Source organism: Aphelocoma coerulescens, chromosome 13, assembly GCF_041296385.1.
Source record: "Aphelocoma coerulescens isolate FSJ_1873_10779 chromosome 13, UR_Acoe_1.0, whole genome shotgun sequence".
NCBI lineage: Eukaryota > Metazoa > Chordata > Aves > Passeriformes > Corvidae > Aphelocoma > Aphelocoma coerulescens.
In genome coordinates, this window is record NC_091027.1 from 11,666,322 (window position 1) to 11,681,053 (window position 14,732).

At 40.8% G+C, this 14,732-nt stretch overlaps 1 protein-coding gene across 2 annotated transcripts in view; it reads right to left on the reverse strand.

The window, feature by feature from the left end:
- The window catches only part of ATP10B (ATPase phospholipid transporting 10B (putative)), a 61,257-nt gene that overhangs the window by 13,522 nt on the left and 33,003 nt on the right, over nt 1-14,732 (reverse strand). The window contains exons 10-20 of one of the 2 annotated variants that reach the window (XM_069029264.1): nt 13,801-14,386; nt 13,177-13,283; nt 12,342-12,468; nt 10,678-10,862; nt 5,766-6,078; nt 4,536-4,612; nt 3,896-3,994; nt 2,557-2,757; nt 1,906-1,986; nt 1,694-1,798; nt 1,069-1,256 (exon numbers count right to left, since the gene is read on the reverse strand). In XM_069029264.1, the coding sequence (XP_068885365.1) occupies nt 1,069-1,256; nt 1,694-1,798; nt 1,906-1,986; nt 2,557-2,757; nt 3,896-3,994; nt 4,536-4,612; nt 5,766-6,078; nt 10,678-10,862; nt 12,342-12,468; nt 13,177-13,283; nt 13,801-14,386 (2,069 nt within the window). Of the gene's footprint in view, nt 1-1,068; nt 1,257-1,693; nt 1,799-1,905; nt 1,987-2,556; nt 2,758-3,868; nt 3,995-4,535; nt 4,613-5,765; nt 6,079-10,677; nt 10,863-12,341; nt 12,469-13,176; nt 13,284-13,800; nt 14,387-14,732 lie in introns of both variants that reach the window. The other variant, XM_069029263.1, reaches the window with a different exon arrangement.

Sequence of the window (14,732 nt, forward strand, 5' to 3'; positions counted from 1 at the left end):
AGGTTCAACTCAGGCACCTGACTTCCACACTGACCAGTTATCCCTGTGCAGCACATGTGTCTGACACATCACTGTTGGGGTTTTAAGAGGTCTGGTTTTTTTCTGTTAAAGGAATTTTCCCCCAAACTGTTACTAAAAGGACAAATCGCTGGGTGCTTAAGAGAGACAAAAGACCTGGCTGCTCCTTTTGTTTCACCTGGGTGTGTAGGCAGTTGGGTCTCCATCGTTTGGACAGAGAGGAGTCAGCTTGCTTCGGCTGCTTTTCCTTGTGCTGGAAAGCCCTGGGATCCCAAAGCTGCCTTCCCTGCCCCGCTAGAGGCTGGGCTGTGGCTGCCCTGACCTGCCGCTGCTTCGAGCCTTCGCTGCATTGTAGCCGTGCTCACCCTGCCTGCCCAGACCCCCGGGGGGTTCCCCGCTTGGATACATCGCATCTGCCACCCGGGATTTGTGCTCGTCCCTGCCATTCCAGCCTGCCACTCCAGCCTGCCGTTCCAGCCTCCCGTTCCAGCCTGCTGTTCCCGAGGGTCCGGTTGGACACCGGGGCCAGCTGCCCAGGGGTTTGTGAAGCCTTTGTTCCATCCTTCTCCGGGATCCCAGACCACCGGTGCCGCGTGCTCCCCGAGCTTGCTCCGGAGCACCCGCTGCAACCGTGGGGAAACCATCGCACCTGCCCTGCTCATCGGGAGCCGCCAGCGCCCCTGCCGGCTGCAAGCAGAACTGCACCCAAGGGGAAAGGGCCCGACAGCCGAGAAGGCTGGGACTGGGTTTGTGATTGTTTGCTGTTACTGCCATAGTTATTGTTGTTTGTTTGACTGGTTGTATATATAATAGTAAAGAACTGTTATTCCTATTTCCCACATCTTTGCCTAAAAGCCCTTGATTTCAAAATTATAATATCTCGGAGGGAAGAGGTTTGCATCTGCCATTCCAAGGGAGGCTTCTTGCCTTCCTTAGCAGACACCTGTCTTTCAAACCAAGACAACCACATATCTGTACACATGGTTATTGTTTCTTCACTCACATGTCTGCAAACCCACAAAAGGAAAAATAAGAGGAAAACATTCAAACCTTGGTAAGAGTGCGATGACAGGGGTAATAAGGCACAGTAAGTAGAAGATGGGGTCTGTGAGCTGTCTCTCCATAATCCAGTAAGGGTTGGTGGGCGGGTTGCAGACCAGGCAGGCAACGTTGTAGATCAGCGAGAATATGAGGTAAGAGGCCACACTGCAGATCATTGTCACCAGCTGGAGCAGGGTCTGCAAGCACAAGTGCACAAAATTAAGTGATGCCTGTGAGACCCTGACTGGGTGTAAGACAGGAAGAGACGGAGACAGTTGGAAAGAATGCATCTAACAGTGTGTTTGACTAAAATCTGCAGGAGAATTAGCCAGAAATGAATTTAGAAAACAACAGTGAATTCAGTTCTCTAAGTAACACTTCCTCATATATTGAAGTATGCAAATATTGTGTACTATCCTGTCCAAAGGCATGATAGAAAAAAATTCTGTCACTGTGCACATGACAATATTAAGCTGGGGCCAATAAAAAATTATGGCACTACGTGAAATCTCAGCTCAACTTTTACTTACTCTTTGTGACCCAGAATTCAGGTAAATGATATTCCATGCTTACACGGGATGCAGCTTTCACAAAAAACCAAGAGTGCTGTGAATAGGAAAGGTCAAACACATACCCATGTTTTCATTTCTAGAGCCTGGTGCAAGAGAATGGTCAGGAGGGAAATGGTGTTGATGGGGTTTCCAAAGGAAAACACATCTATGTCAGAGTCCTTGTACACCTACAAAACAGGTAGAGAGATTGTGGTGAGCCCTGACTATTCAGAACTGAATTTCCTACTTCTAAGGAGGACAGGAGCCTGAGAATATTAATGAGCCTGTTACTTACCAAATAGGGGACAAAGAAGCAAATGAGGCTCTGATAGAAGGCATCCAACATTGTAATAATAAAAGTTGACCTGTTGTATATCTGCAGGAGTTAACAGATGACTGTAGTTATGATGGGATATATACATCTCTAGTCTGTCCTGCAAACATAATTACTGTCTGTTTTTCTTCCATTCAGACTACTGATTATTGCTAACTGGTCTCCTCCATGAGTAAATGCCTCCTGTGCAGCTGATTAAACCAAAGGCTTATCTCTGTGTTAAGTAAAGCTAGACCTTAGGAATATTAACAGTTCTGCAAGGAGTCTTAAAAGCTGTATTTCACTGATGTCACATCCCTTCAGAAGGGATATTATGGCTCAAATTCTTTATCAAAACTCTTTCTAGAGTTATAAATTTGGTGAAAAATCCTTTCTTCTAGTGAAGCATTTATTTTTTGCCATTTTAATTTGACTATTTGTCATAGTAAACTTATCTAGTGGCAGGGGTGACAGCTCCCATGGAGTGGAATTCAATACTGGAGAGACAGAAGGCTGGGCTCCTGTTGTTTCAACATTCCAAGTAAGCCTAAACTCTTCCTTCCCTCATTCCTAAACCAAAAACCCTGTTTACCTTGGTATTATCAAGCAGTTATTTTAGCAATCATGACATACCTCTGAATTTTGTCCATTCTTGTACAGCTCGGGCAGACGTAAGAGTGTTTCTGCAGAAACATCTTTATCAAGGGCTCCAAAGAGAAGAGGGGGCACTGAGGTGAAGAAGAGGTTGAAAAAAATCATCTGCCAGTAATCTATCATGGTGCTTCCTGAGAACCCACAGAAGAACTGGTACCAGAAGAGCAGGTTGGCGTAGCACTGTGGAGAAGCAAATACAAACACGTATTTCCACCTGTGATGTTTATGTGGGACATTGGTTTGTAACAGAGTCTCCTAAGAGACAGGTTTTTGGTTAAAGGCACTGCACTTCATTCCATAACACAGTATATCTTAAGTATGTGTTTCACAGTGATCCACTGTGATACAGCTTTTTAAAAGCCATTATGTTTCTTTAAGAACATATCAGAGAATAATTAAGTGAACTGTTCACAGCTGTGAGCACCAGATTTTAAAATCCTTTTACAGCCTTGTTGTCCATATGGAATTAAAGGCGTGCTGTTCCCTATTGCTACCAGGGAGATGAAAGAACAGCAGCATCCCAATCTGGAGAACTATTTCATATTGCAAATAAATATCCTTTGAACTCTAAAAGGATGCTCAATCAAAAAAAGAAAAGTGTTAATTTCCACTACAAATTTTAACAGTGATAAGAAGTAATCCTTATTGAAAATCATTAAAAACTCCACAAAAGATACCTTGAATTCTAAATAAAAAGCCTTTAATGCTCAGAGTGTATTTCATGTCAAATTGACTTGTTTGCCCAGTCTTGTAGAAACTGAATTACTTCATTTTTTCCATTTTATGTTATACTTCAATGCAGAGCTCATTTGTGTATACATTAAATTTTTAATAAAAATGACAATATGACTGCATCTTTTCTTTCAAGTTATTCCTGTAAAAATTCAGAGGTTTCACAGGCAGGCAATTCTTAGTGCACACTCATCTTCTACATTCAAGTGCTATTAATCTGATATTCCTTATGCAAATTTTATTTTGAGGCTCATGGATATTATTAATAAAATTTCTTGTGCTACCATATAAGTTTACTAAGCCTTGAGTCCTTTTTCTCTCTGGAATAATGTTATTTCAAAATATATTTAGAGCCTGTGTTATCCTCAATGCTCTATGCAGCACCTTGCTAAGAAGGAAGTGGTGTACTATAACCTTGCAAAATGAAGAAACACAAACTACAGCTTCATAGAAAGTAAGAGTATAACCTGCGAAAACCAAATACAACCAACCAAAAAAACCTCCAGATCTGGAATTAAGATTTGCTAGGATGAAAACTTCATAATTTTAATAATTTTACCACATTTTTGTAGAAAAAGTAAATCACCATCTTCGCCAGGCGAGCATAGCACCAATGTCCATGGACAAGAAGGAGCTTTTTGAGGTGTTTAAATCGGGATATTGCAAAGTCACTGGCCATCACAGCCTTTGGGAAAAGGAATAGAACATCATTTACAGTATATCTTTTTCACAGTCTGTACAATGAAATTTGAACATAGACAGCGAAATACTACCCTCCTATTTAATATTGTAGAAGAAAGAAACCATCAAACTAACTCTCAAGAACACATATGGAACTTTCAATCTCTGCAGAACTCTCAATTTCAGGAAAAAAAGGAAGGGGGATGTTTGGGAAATGATTCAGGGCAGAAGACAGTGGAAGAGAATCCACAAAGCCTGTAAATGCAGCAGCTGAGAGCATTCAGAATTCAGCTGTTCACCTAACACTGGACAGACATCTGCTAATTTTCCAGGCTCATAAGTAAACCCAGGTTTGTCCCTGCATGCTAATTTTGGCTCAAAATGTTCTTTTATTTGGCTGGACCCATAATTATGAAGTGTATATTAATTTATGAAGCCACCTTGCATTTTTAAGATGACACTTTAGAGTGTTGGGTGCTATGAAACTTACTAAACTGCAATGGACTACCTGACAAAAGAGGAAAGGAAAGAAACTGAGATGATACCTGCATGCCTTCTTGGCCAGATATTCCAATTCCAACATCAGCTGCTTGAATCATGCTTACATCATTTGCACCATCCCCTAGAGTTGGAAGACAGGAGGGAACAGTAACAGTGCAAGAAAAGGTACCTCCATCAAAAGGACATAATCTCAGCTATGCTGATTACTTCAACTATTCTGGACTACCGTGCATCTTGATCAGGAGAACTGATACGTGGCATCAAGCATGACATCAAGGCTCTGGTCTTGGTAGGAACAGCCTCCCTCTTTCCCAGGAGACTTGGCTCCACCAGGGCAAAACCCAGCATTAGGACCGGCTGGGTGGTGACACAGCCACCCCAAGATCATTTACATCAGCATAATTTTGTGGTTTTTCTTGGCCAAATCCATGTACTCAGGAACAATTTTGCAACACCCTACTTTCTCTGAATCTATGAAAAATTTTATTCAGATGACAATGTAACAAGCCATATTCAAGAATTATCTTGCTCATTTCAACTCAGAACAGTATGTTAAATATATAACCAAATTTCCAGGGACAGAACAGCCGATTGCTGCTTTCAATGTAGAGATTGTAAAGTTAGCTGGTAAAGTAAATGATGCAGAGGGCTGAAAGCTAATGTTTTGAACTGTAAGGCAAAGCAAAATTTTAAAAATACAACAGACTCTGCCTTTTCTGTTTTGTCCACAGAGGTGTATTTTTTTAGTTTGAAGTCATCTAAATCAATTCTGCAAGGATTTTAGTGGCATCACTTACCAAAAGTGTGGAAGAAAACCTCAAAGCATTTCACATTATTTGGAGGTAAAAGGCAAATGAGTCAGTGCTTAATACCACTCTGAAGATAACTGTTTTTACCAGTTGGGAAAATCTGACAGGAAAAGGGCTTTATGAAAAGATAAAATATTGACTAATTCTGAGTGCTTTCCAGGCCCAAAACAAGGACATTTCGGAGGGAATATGTATGTGTGTTTGTACTGTTGTGCATGAAAGGGACTGCTGGAAGATTCTGAATTTAGAGTGTCTTCATCTTGTTTAAAGAGGGGCAGATATGCTTTGTAAAAGCTGAAAAAGGACTTTTATTTGCGTTTTGATCAGGAAAAATTAATCAATGCTGTTTCCTCACTGCATCTGTCTAAGGCACAAAAATCTGCCCCGTACAATAAATTTCTACACATTTCTCTTAAAGAAAGAACCTGCTTCCCCTTTCTCCTGCGAGATTCAGAGTGGAGGTACCTATGGACAAGGTCATCACTTTCAACTGCCTCCGGATGAGCTTGACTACCATGCTCTTCTGCAGAGGAGTGGAGCGGCAGCAGAGCACGGACCGGCAGTACTGTGTCAGCTCTAGGAACTTCTCCTCCAACCCTCCTTGGAAGATGATGTTCAGTGTCCGTCCATCAATCACCAGCCCAAACTCGGGGCTGGGGGCCTCAGAGGCTGAGAAGGATGTTGGGGTGATGCCAAAAAATTTACTCCGTGGTTTGTCATATTCATAATTCTTCCTCACCTCTTCCAGGGTTAAATTCAAGAGAGATTCACAAGTTTCCTGTGAGAAAACAGACGTGGTTTGAGAAATAGTTATCTCCATCTCCCTTTACAGCATAGCACCTTGCCAAGTGCATGTTTGTATAATCATGCCAGTGGGTTTAAGCCTATCAGAAAAACGTTAGGGAAAGCTTACTGAGAAATGCACTGATTCATCTGATTGGACATATTGAAATAAATACAACACCATCCAATCCTTCAGTGAAAACACTGCACATTTTATCAGCCAGTTAACTGAAGTAAGGAATTATTTTAAGAAAAAATATAATAATCTTTATATCAGGAGGGCATATCTGCATTTATGCTGGGCATTCAGAAATTAAAAAGAGAATTTTTCTTTCAAGGCTATTGAAAACTCTAGTTCTGATATGAATGATGTGAGATATTGCAGCATTGGCTTCCTTGAGAAATAAACTGTGGTAAGAGAAACAAGAAGTTCAGATTTTCAAAATTATCCAGTAACTTTCAGAATGTGGCCTTCCTTAAGTCACGTATCAGGCATGCGTCACAATTAGGAATAGAAATTAAACTTCCTATTTTCCAGGACTGTGCCTCAAAGAGAAAGTCCTTCTGTTGTAGCAAATCTGCTTAATTTTGGATCAAGTTCCCTTTTATATGCCAACAACTGGAATTGACTTGGTAGTAGATAGAAACAGACTTAAGGGGAACACTCTTACCTCTCCCATTCAGATCTCCTAAATTGGCACATCACTATCAGAGAAAACCCAAAATTATATCAAAGATATTTTGCTGCCTCTTAATACTCAAAATCCTCCTTCTGTGGCATTGTCATAGGTTAGCAAGGATAGTCCCGGAAGGGATGTCCTTGCCAAGGGGTGCTTACAGCTTCCTCTGGGACCTGATAGAACCTATCAGCTGGCCAGTTTGAATATGGACAATTCTTTAAGCCACTTAAAGTTGTGACTGCCTCTGTGATACACACTTAAGAATAGACAAACTCCCCCCCAAGCTCTCTCTCTCGTTTCCGGTGCTGGGACAGGTGGCTGCAGGCCCCATGCGGGGGCCAGGCCACGGCCAGCCTGAAGCCGTGGGCCTGTTCCAGCCCCCCCCCCCCCCACTGCCTTGCTGTGGGCAGCCGGAGCAGCTTGGAACCACCCCCCCCTCCACTGCGGCCAAGATTTCAGCAAAGCGGCACCTCTGTCCGGCAGAGGTCAGGTGACCAACAGCGATAAGCCACACAGCTGCAAGGCCGAGGTGAGATTAACCCTTTTATTGCTGTGAAGAGCTGAAAACCTGAGGGAAGAGAGAGAGGAGATGCTTAAAGCTGAAATTCTGTTGTGAAGCTATGATATATCAGAGTATCCCGTTGTAATTTCATGAAGATATGGGGGGTGGAGTGTTCAACTCGTAAGCAATAGGCAGATGCTGCCGCAGCTGTAATTTCATGAGAAGTTTGGACAGGGAGAGATGAACCAGATGAACCAGATGAGGACTTTTGCTCCAAATGGGAAAGGAGAAAAACCTCAATTCCTAGAGATGCTCCCAGAGATAGTCTTAAAGATGAAGATGAGGAAGACCCTTTGCTCCCAGGGAAGGAGAAGGGCCTCTGTTTTTTTTTTTTTCTGAACGGCTCAACCTTAAAATTGTACCCCAAAAAACTTCAAGAGTGGACCCTCAAAAGCAGTTGCGGGAAAAGCTGCAAGTCGGGGGAAGGGACTCACATGCGAGCAGAGAGACCTCTTCCTAAATGGACTGAACAATATTTGGAAGTGGGCGGCTGTCTCGTTGTGATAATGTTTTCATAGCACGAGCAAGAAGAGACTTCTCTTTCTAAATGGACTGAACAAGGTTATTATGGAAGTGGTAAACAGACTGAACATCTTAAGGGTTGTCTTTTTACATTGTCAGTGGGAGAAGGGAGGAAGGTGGGGGGAGGAGGAGAGTTCTGAAGGTGGTATAATTTTTTTTTTCTTTTTTTTTTTTCCTTTCCTTCTTTTAGGTCTGTTAATAAACTTCTTTATAGTCTTTCAAGTTGGTGCCTGCTTTGCATTTCTCCTAATTCTTATCTCACAGAAGATAAACAGTAATGAGTATTTTGGGCCAAACCACTACACTAAATTGGTGTTTCTGCCCGGTTACAAACCCAACCCACGACAGGCATGGACATGAATATCTGAGGAGCTAATCACTCCTTTTTCTACCTTTTCTGTCAGCTTTATTGAGTGAGGATTCAGCTTTACAATGCTATTTTCACTTTATGTAGCATAAGGTACATGTGTAGGATGTTTGCAAGATTTAAATTACACTTAAGTGGGAGGTTCTGGAATCAAATGTGCCTCTGACATCTAATAAAAACCTGCATCTAGCCCGCACATTTAAACCTTCCTAAAAATATTGAAGAAACATCATCCTTCTGCAAATAAACTAAAAACAGTAGTGGAAATTCTTGGTTTGCCCTGACTTGCCTTTTGAAACAAATCAGCCAAGCTACCTATTTACGTTGCATCTTCCTGGAAGATATTTCATTTTCAGTGTTTGAATAGCCTGCTGGTCTCAGGGGGTAAACAGAGGCCCTTCACACTGAAGCCACTTCAAGACCTAACTGGCAAAATTAACAGGTTAAGTACTTTGTATATATTACTTGTGTTCCTCACTGCTGCTATTGGGAGCTTGTTTCAGAAGTTTGTTTTCATTCTGAAAGGGAGGGAACTAAACCTTATTGTGGAGAAACTCCAGTATTCCTTGAACCATGGGGTTTCCCACAAGTCCCTGTGTGTATGCAGGTTGCTCCTGAGACTGGATCCAGGGCCACAGAGGCTGCTGTAGGTAAACAGTTGTGCCAGTACTCCCAGGAGCCAGGGTGGTCCTACCTGTAGCATCTATGCTCTGGCAGAAACCACCTTCTAATTTCCATCCTAAATGTATTCATTCTGCTTCTGATTAAAGCAGATATGCATTTCAAATGAAATTATACATTGAAGCAAGGAATGTTTTCCGTGCCAGATTCCATATCATCATTGCGTGTTTCTATTTCCATGACATTAAAAGAGACAGCTATTTGAATAGAATAAAATATTCTCATTTGGAGAGCTACTTGCTGCAAGAAAAGCAGTTAGAAAGTAGGCCATCTCACTCTTCTATGCAATTGTCTACCATAAAGCAAACAGTCAGTATTTTAACAATATTTAATTAATCCTCACAGTAGCTTTATTGAGAAAAGCGAGCTTGTATCGGAAACCCTGGTTCTCTGGGGAGAAAAGCTGAGACAATCCAGATGGGTGACTTGTCTGGTCACACAAGGAAGCTCTGCCTGCCCTCCACAGCCTCGTGCCAACTGTTGGAAGAGCTGAACTCACTGTGCCTCCTATTCCTGCTGACTGAGGGCCACGAATGATGCTGCCAAAAGAAGAGCAGGGAAAAGGCAGCAGCTGCTCTGGGGGCACCTCAGGGGGCTTTCAGGTCTCTATAGGAAGTAGGGGGTCACCAGCAAGAAAATGCAAAAAGGGCATCACAGCTGGAATTTTAGATCATTTTGTCTTTAGAATTGGTCAGGGCTGACCTTCCTTAGCAAATGGGTTTGGTTTAACCATAATGTCTGTACACAGTGTCCCCATAATCCATCCACAAGGCAATCTGTCCCAGCCGGATGTCTGATGGGATGAGGTGTGAGGCTGTGCACAGTGATGGCCATTTCACTTTCTGACATTAAGGCATGATTTTCCTGGTACCTTGCTTATATTGCTCCACATCCAGCAAAAGCCAAATTGGTTTGTTTAAAGCCTTTTACTTTCACCATCCATAATGGCCTTTACCCTCTTTGGAAGTTAGGACTCTATTTTCTCTCTTCTGTACAGACGTTGTCAGAAATAGCCATAGATTGCACCACAGTTTGCTCACTGTGTTTTAGTGACTCACAGGAGCTGTCAGACCTGCCCTTGAGGTGATTATCCTCATTTTGGACTATGTTTGCTTCACCTGCAGCCTGCCCTTCTTGTTGCCCATGGAAATTGACAAAATATTTGTGCACATCAGCAAATGTGTTTGCCACCATAAAATATCAAGAAAGTAACTGTGTTTTTAACTGGCCCCTGCTTAAACAAAGATACTGGATTAAATTTTTCGCTAATAAATTTCTGATTAAGTCTAATCCTGTTAGGGAAAATGCAATTAGAAAGTTCTGAATTTACTTAAATCTATAACTTCGTACTTTTTCTCGGCTGACTCATACAGCATTTTCCAAATGTCTTGTAAAAGATACCACCTAGGGTTAAACTGAAATTTCCATTGTAAGGTGGAAATCCAGATATCCATGTTATTAAGGAATTAGCACTTAAATTGCGTATTACTTTCTTCCTAAAGCTACTAATTCAGGTAATACCTAGCAATTCAGGTAATTTTTAAGAAGAATATTTTCATTAGGAAAAATCAGAGTATTCTAATTGAATGAAACACTAGACAAGTGCCTTATATTTCAATTCACCATGTTACGTGTGGTCTGCAGAGTTTCTGGCCTAATGCTATGTGGGGTTTTTTGACTGTTCATTGCTGAGTGAGATCTAAAGCAAAGGAATGCCAAACTGCAAGACACAAAAAAAGGGCAAGATAGCAAATTCTCTGCATTTTGTCTTTCTTTACTCACTTTATTTTCAGTGTTAATGGTGAAGACAGTGTCCCTTTGGTTCAGAAGTTTACAGGAGTATGCAATATTCACTGCTGTCTCCTGTTTGTCTCCTGTCAACACCCAAATTTTTATCCCAGCTTCTCGGAGAGCCACAATAGTGTCAGGTACACCATCTTGCAGGCGATCTTCTATCCCTGTTGCTCCTGGGCAAACAAGAAAAGAAGAGAAATAATTTTATTTTTCTTGAAAATCGAGTTGCTATTTTCTTGCTTAAAGAAAAGCTCTTTGCTTGACGATCATGCTCTTGAACTTAATTGAGAATTGAGCCAAGGTTGACCAGCAAATAAACACAGGCATATGATCTGCATTTAGATTAAGGTCTGAATGTGTCAACAATCAAGTCTAACAATCTTAATTTTGCTCTTTGCAAGAACAATGCATTTCATTTCTTCCTAATAATCCAAAATGACAATGTGCTGGCAGAAGACTCACACCATATGCATTTTTGAAATACTGCATTAAGTCCCATCAAAGCAACCAGAAAAGATGAACTCTGACTGTTTAAATGCATGCTGTCCCTATTGTAAAGTCAGATGCTTCAATCGTCAAATGCAGAAGAAAGAGCAGGTACATTTTCTTTTTGAAAATGCACAGACTTAGAGTCAGATGCCAACACTCATCCTGATGATGTTGGTAAGTCACCATCTGAATGTTACAATACTTACCCCTTCCACTAGAGGTCAGTTTGAAGATGCTGTAACTGTTGTACATTAAAAATAGAGATCGATTTAAGGGAACACTTTTTGGAAATTAAATTGTGAGAGCACATAGAGCATTAATAATTGGCAAAGGTAACAGATTCTGACAAGATCTATGCTACCACTTATGTGTTCTGCATATGGCATTTACTATTATTACTCTAATTTTTAAAATCACTGCCGAGATTATGAGAAGCCACAATGCTGATATCCTGCAATCACAGAAATTCAGGATAATGAAGTATAGGCACAAATTGTATTCAGGGAAAAATGAGACTGAGACAACTCCAAAAATCAAAGTCGTAAAGAACAAAATGTTTGGAAACAAAATAGAACAGAAAGCACTGAATGCTCCATAATTTAACAGAATGATGTTAGATATGATGGTGATGAATGATGCAAAAATGTCAATCAACGTAAGTTTTAATACTAAACATCTTTTTACGAAGTGTACAAAGCAAGCACAACAATGCAACAACAGCAGGAACTCAGTAGCAAAATGCCTACATGTTTAAGTTACTGCGTTTTATAATACAGTTCAATTACAAAAATTCCCTTGGAATTTATGCTCAAAACTGAAGCTAATTTATAGTCTTTTATAGGTTTATCCAAGAACATGGATGCTCAATTAAATTGTAGGACCTTCATTATCTACTGTGTTAGCTGAGCCACAGTAACAACTGATGTACATGTTCTTTGCCCGGGGCACAAAATAGTTTCAGTACACTTTTTCAAAGTTACTGTTGCCCAAAATGTATCAGAACTTGTGTAGACACTGTAATTGGATTTTATGTCCCTAGCCTGGAGATTTCCAAACTGCAGAGGAAGTCTTTTAGATATAGACTACAACACTGTTGTCTGTCTTATTGCCAACACGGAGAGGAAGTGATACTTCACACAATGACAACTCTCATTTTTAGCTACCCAGCAGGTTGAGTTTGGTCTCCAGATGCTCTGCTGTCTCTATTAACAACTCCTCTCTGTTATCAACTGCCGCTTCTGCCTCCCGACGAAAATTGGCCCATTTTTGAAAGTCATCTTCATTCAAGACCTGCATAACACAATTTAAACAGCTCTTATTTGAAATTTAAATAAGAGAGGAATGCCAACATTCTGGATCACAGAGCCTTAACTCCTATCCAAACTGGTAAACTTAAGTAACTTTAACTTTACTTATTGGTAAAAAAGTACTGTGTCATCTTTAACACAAATTTTCCAAGAGAAAACGGCAAGAGCAAGTAGTTTGTACAAATGACCTACAGCAGAGATCAAAAATATGACCTAGACAAACTCTTGCTCGCACAATTCTTGCTTAGCTGAGAGCACAGTTTCTGAGGGTTGATTTACATTTCTCCAGAGCTTGAATATGACCTATTTGTTGCATATTGACAACTTCTGTATGAAAGTAAGATACACCAAGATACACTAACTCAGGCTGAGATCAAGATTTTTGAAAGCTGAATGCCAAGCAAAGGAAAGAAAGGTTGGCTGCTCTGCAGACTCTTTGTTTCTTGCTCGGAAGCACTGTAGACTAGGTTAGCTAGAGTTACCATAAGAGAAACAGAAATAAATGCTTTGAGACTGACTAAAATCCATCATTTATTCATATTGAGGAAAAAGACGAAAAAAAGAGTTCAGACAAGGCAAATAGAAGGACAAAAAGATGGGCTCTATCTGGCTAGTTGTCTGAAGCAGAATTGTAACCACTGTATTTTTCTAGTAATTCTATTGACATGTACAGAGCCCGGTGCTCTCTCACCTTCTTAGCTATGCACATAGTTCGCAGTCCATCACGGGCATAGTAGTCCAGATGCTTCTGTGTTTTTTCTTTTATTCTTTTCAGTCTCTTCTCTACACTAATATCACCTGTGAAACACAAGGAAAAGATTCCATATTTTAAGCACAGATAATTTTCGATCTAATGGCCTAAGATTAAAAAAGAGTGGGCATTAGAGACAGGTGGATTCCAATATAATACCAAGTTCTTTAATAGCTCAAAAGTGTTGGCTGTGTAGAAGCTGAAATCTTGCTAAAGATCCTTGTTTCTTTTAAGACAACATTACTTGTGTTTTTCTTTGTTAGTATTATAGCGCCCTTGCTGAAAACCTGAAAAACAATGGTCAGGCCTTTATTACAGTACTATTGCAGAGTACGGAGTCCACATGAGTTAGTGCTGTCAGTGAGTTTTAATTAGCCCATTCCATATTCGAAGTACTTCTGAGGTTAAAGAAATACCTTGGTTCTGATCTGCAAGGATACTACTAGTGAAAGTTTATTCTCTTTTTTATATTTCAAATACCTAGATACAATATTTCATGCAGAAAAGACTACTGCAAACTTCTTTGTTAGGAGGCACAACAGAAATATCTCCCTGGCTAATTACCTTTGGCAGAGTCATCCAGGAGGTCCATTATAACAGAATCAGCACCTTTTGTATAGACAATAATCTCCTTGGTTAGAGGGTGTCTCACCACTACAGACATCCTTTTCCTGACTGAGTCAAATCTCAAAGTGTAGAGGATATCGAAAGTCAGGAGTGTACCCTGTGGCAGCTGCACGGTGACCTGTTCTGGTGTCCGGGACACGAGAGTGAAGCTGTAGGCCTGAGCAGCATAGACAAGAGCTGCCTCATCTGGGCTCTCAGCCTCGTAACAAAAGTCTGTTGGCAGAGAACTCTTAGTCACAGACCTGAAAACCTCATCCAAGGAAACACTACCAATATCTTTGCTGCCCTTGTCCTGGAGCTCATGGCCTCTCCTGCTGGCACAGCAATCATTTTCATTGTCACAACTCTCCAGCACAGCAAGAGGCTCCTCAGTGTTCTTTGCACTGGAGCTGGCACCGAGGTCTGAACTAGACTGAGATGATGAAAATGATTGACTAAGGCTTGCTAATTTTAGCCTTTGAAATATCTGATGAATCTTCTCCAGGGTGATTCCTGAAGGTTTTATTGGTGGTGGGATTGTGACCTAGAAATATGAGAAAAACGAAGGTTAAAAATAATTAAATGTGAACTACAAGAGCTTCTCAAAACCTCTCTCTACTTTTCTGCATCCAAATGATGATAATAACTGCAACTTCCCCTTTTCCCCTCTCCTGCCATTTAACTGTGGTGCAAGGACTCAATAGGAGTCATATGTGAGTTAGCATCCAAATTTGATGTTGATTTGTATCTCTACCCCTGAAGCAAAGATGTAATCAAACCCTTGTAGTTCTGTCAATTGCCTGGCAGATCAGAGAAAACCCAGTGTATTCAACAAACTTCTTACAGCATATATAATACAAAAGTTAAAAGAAAAAGTGCCCATCCTGTGG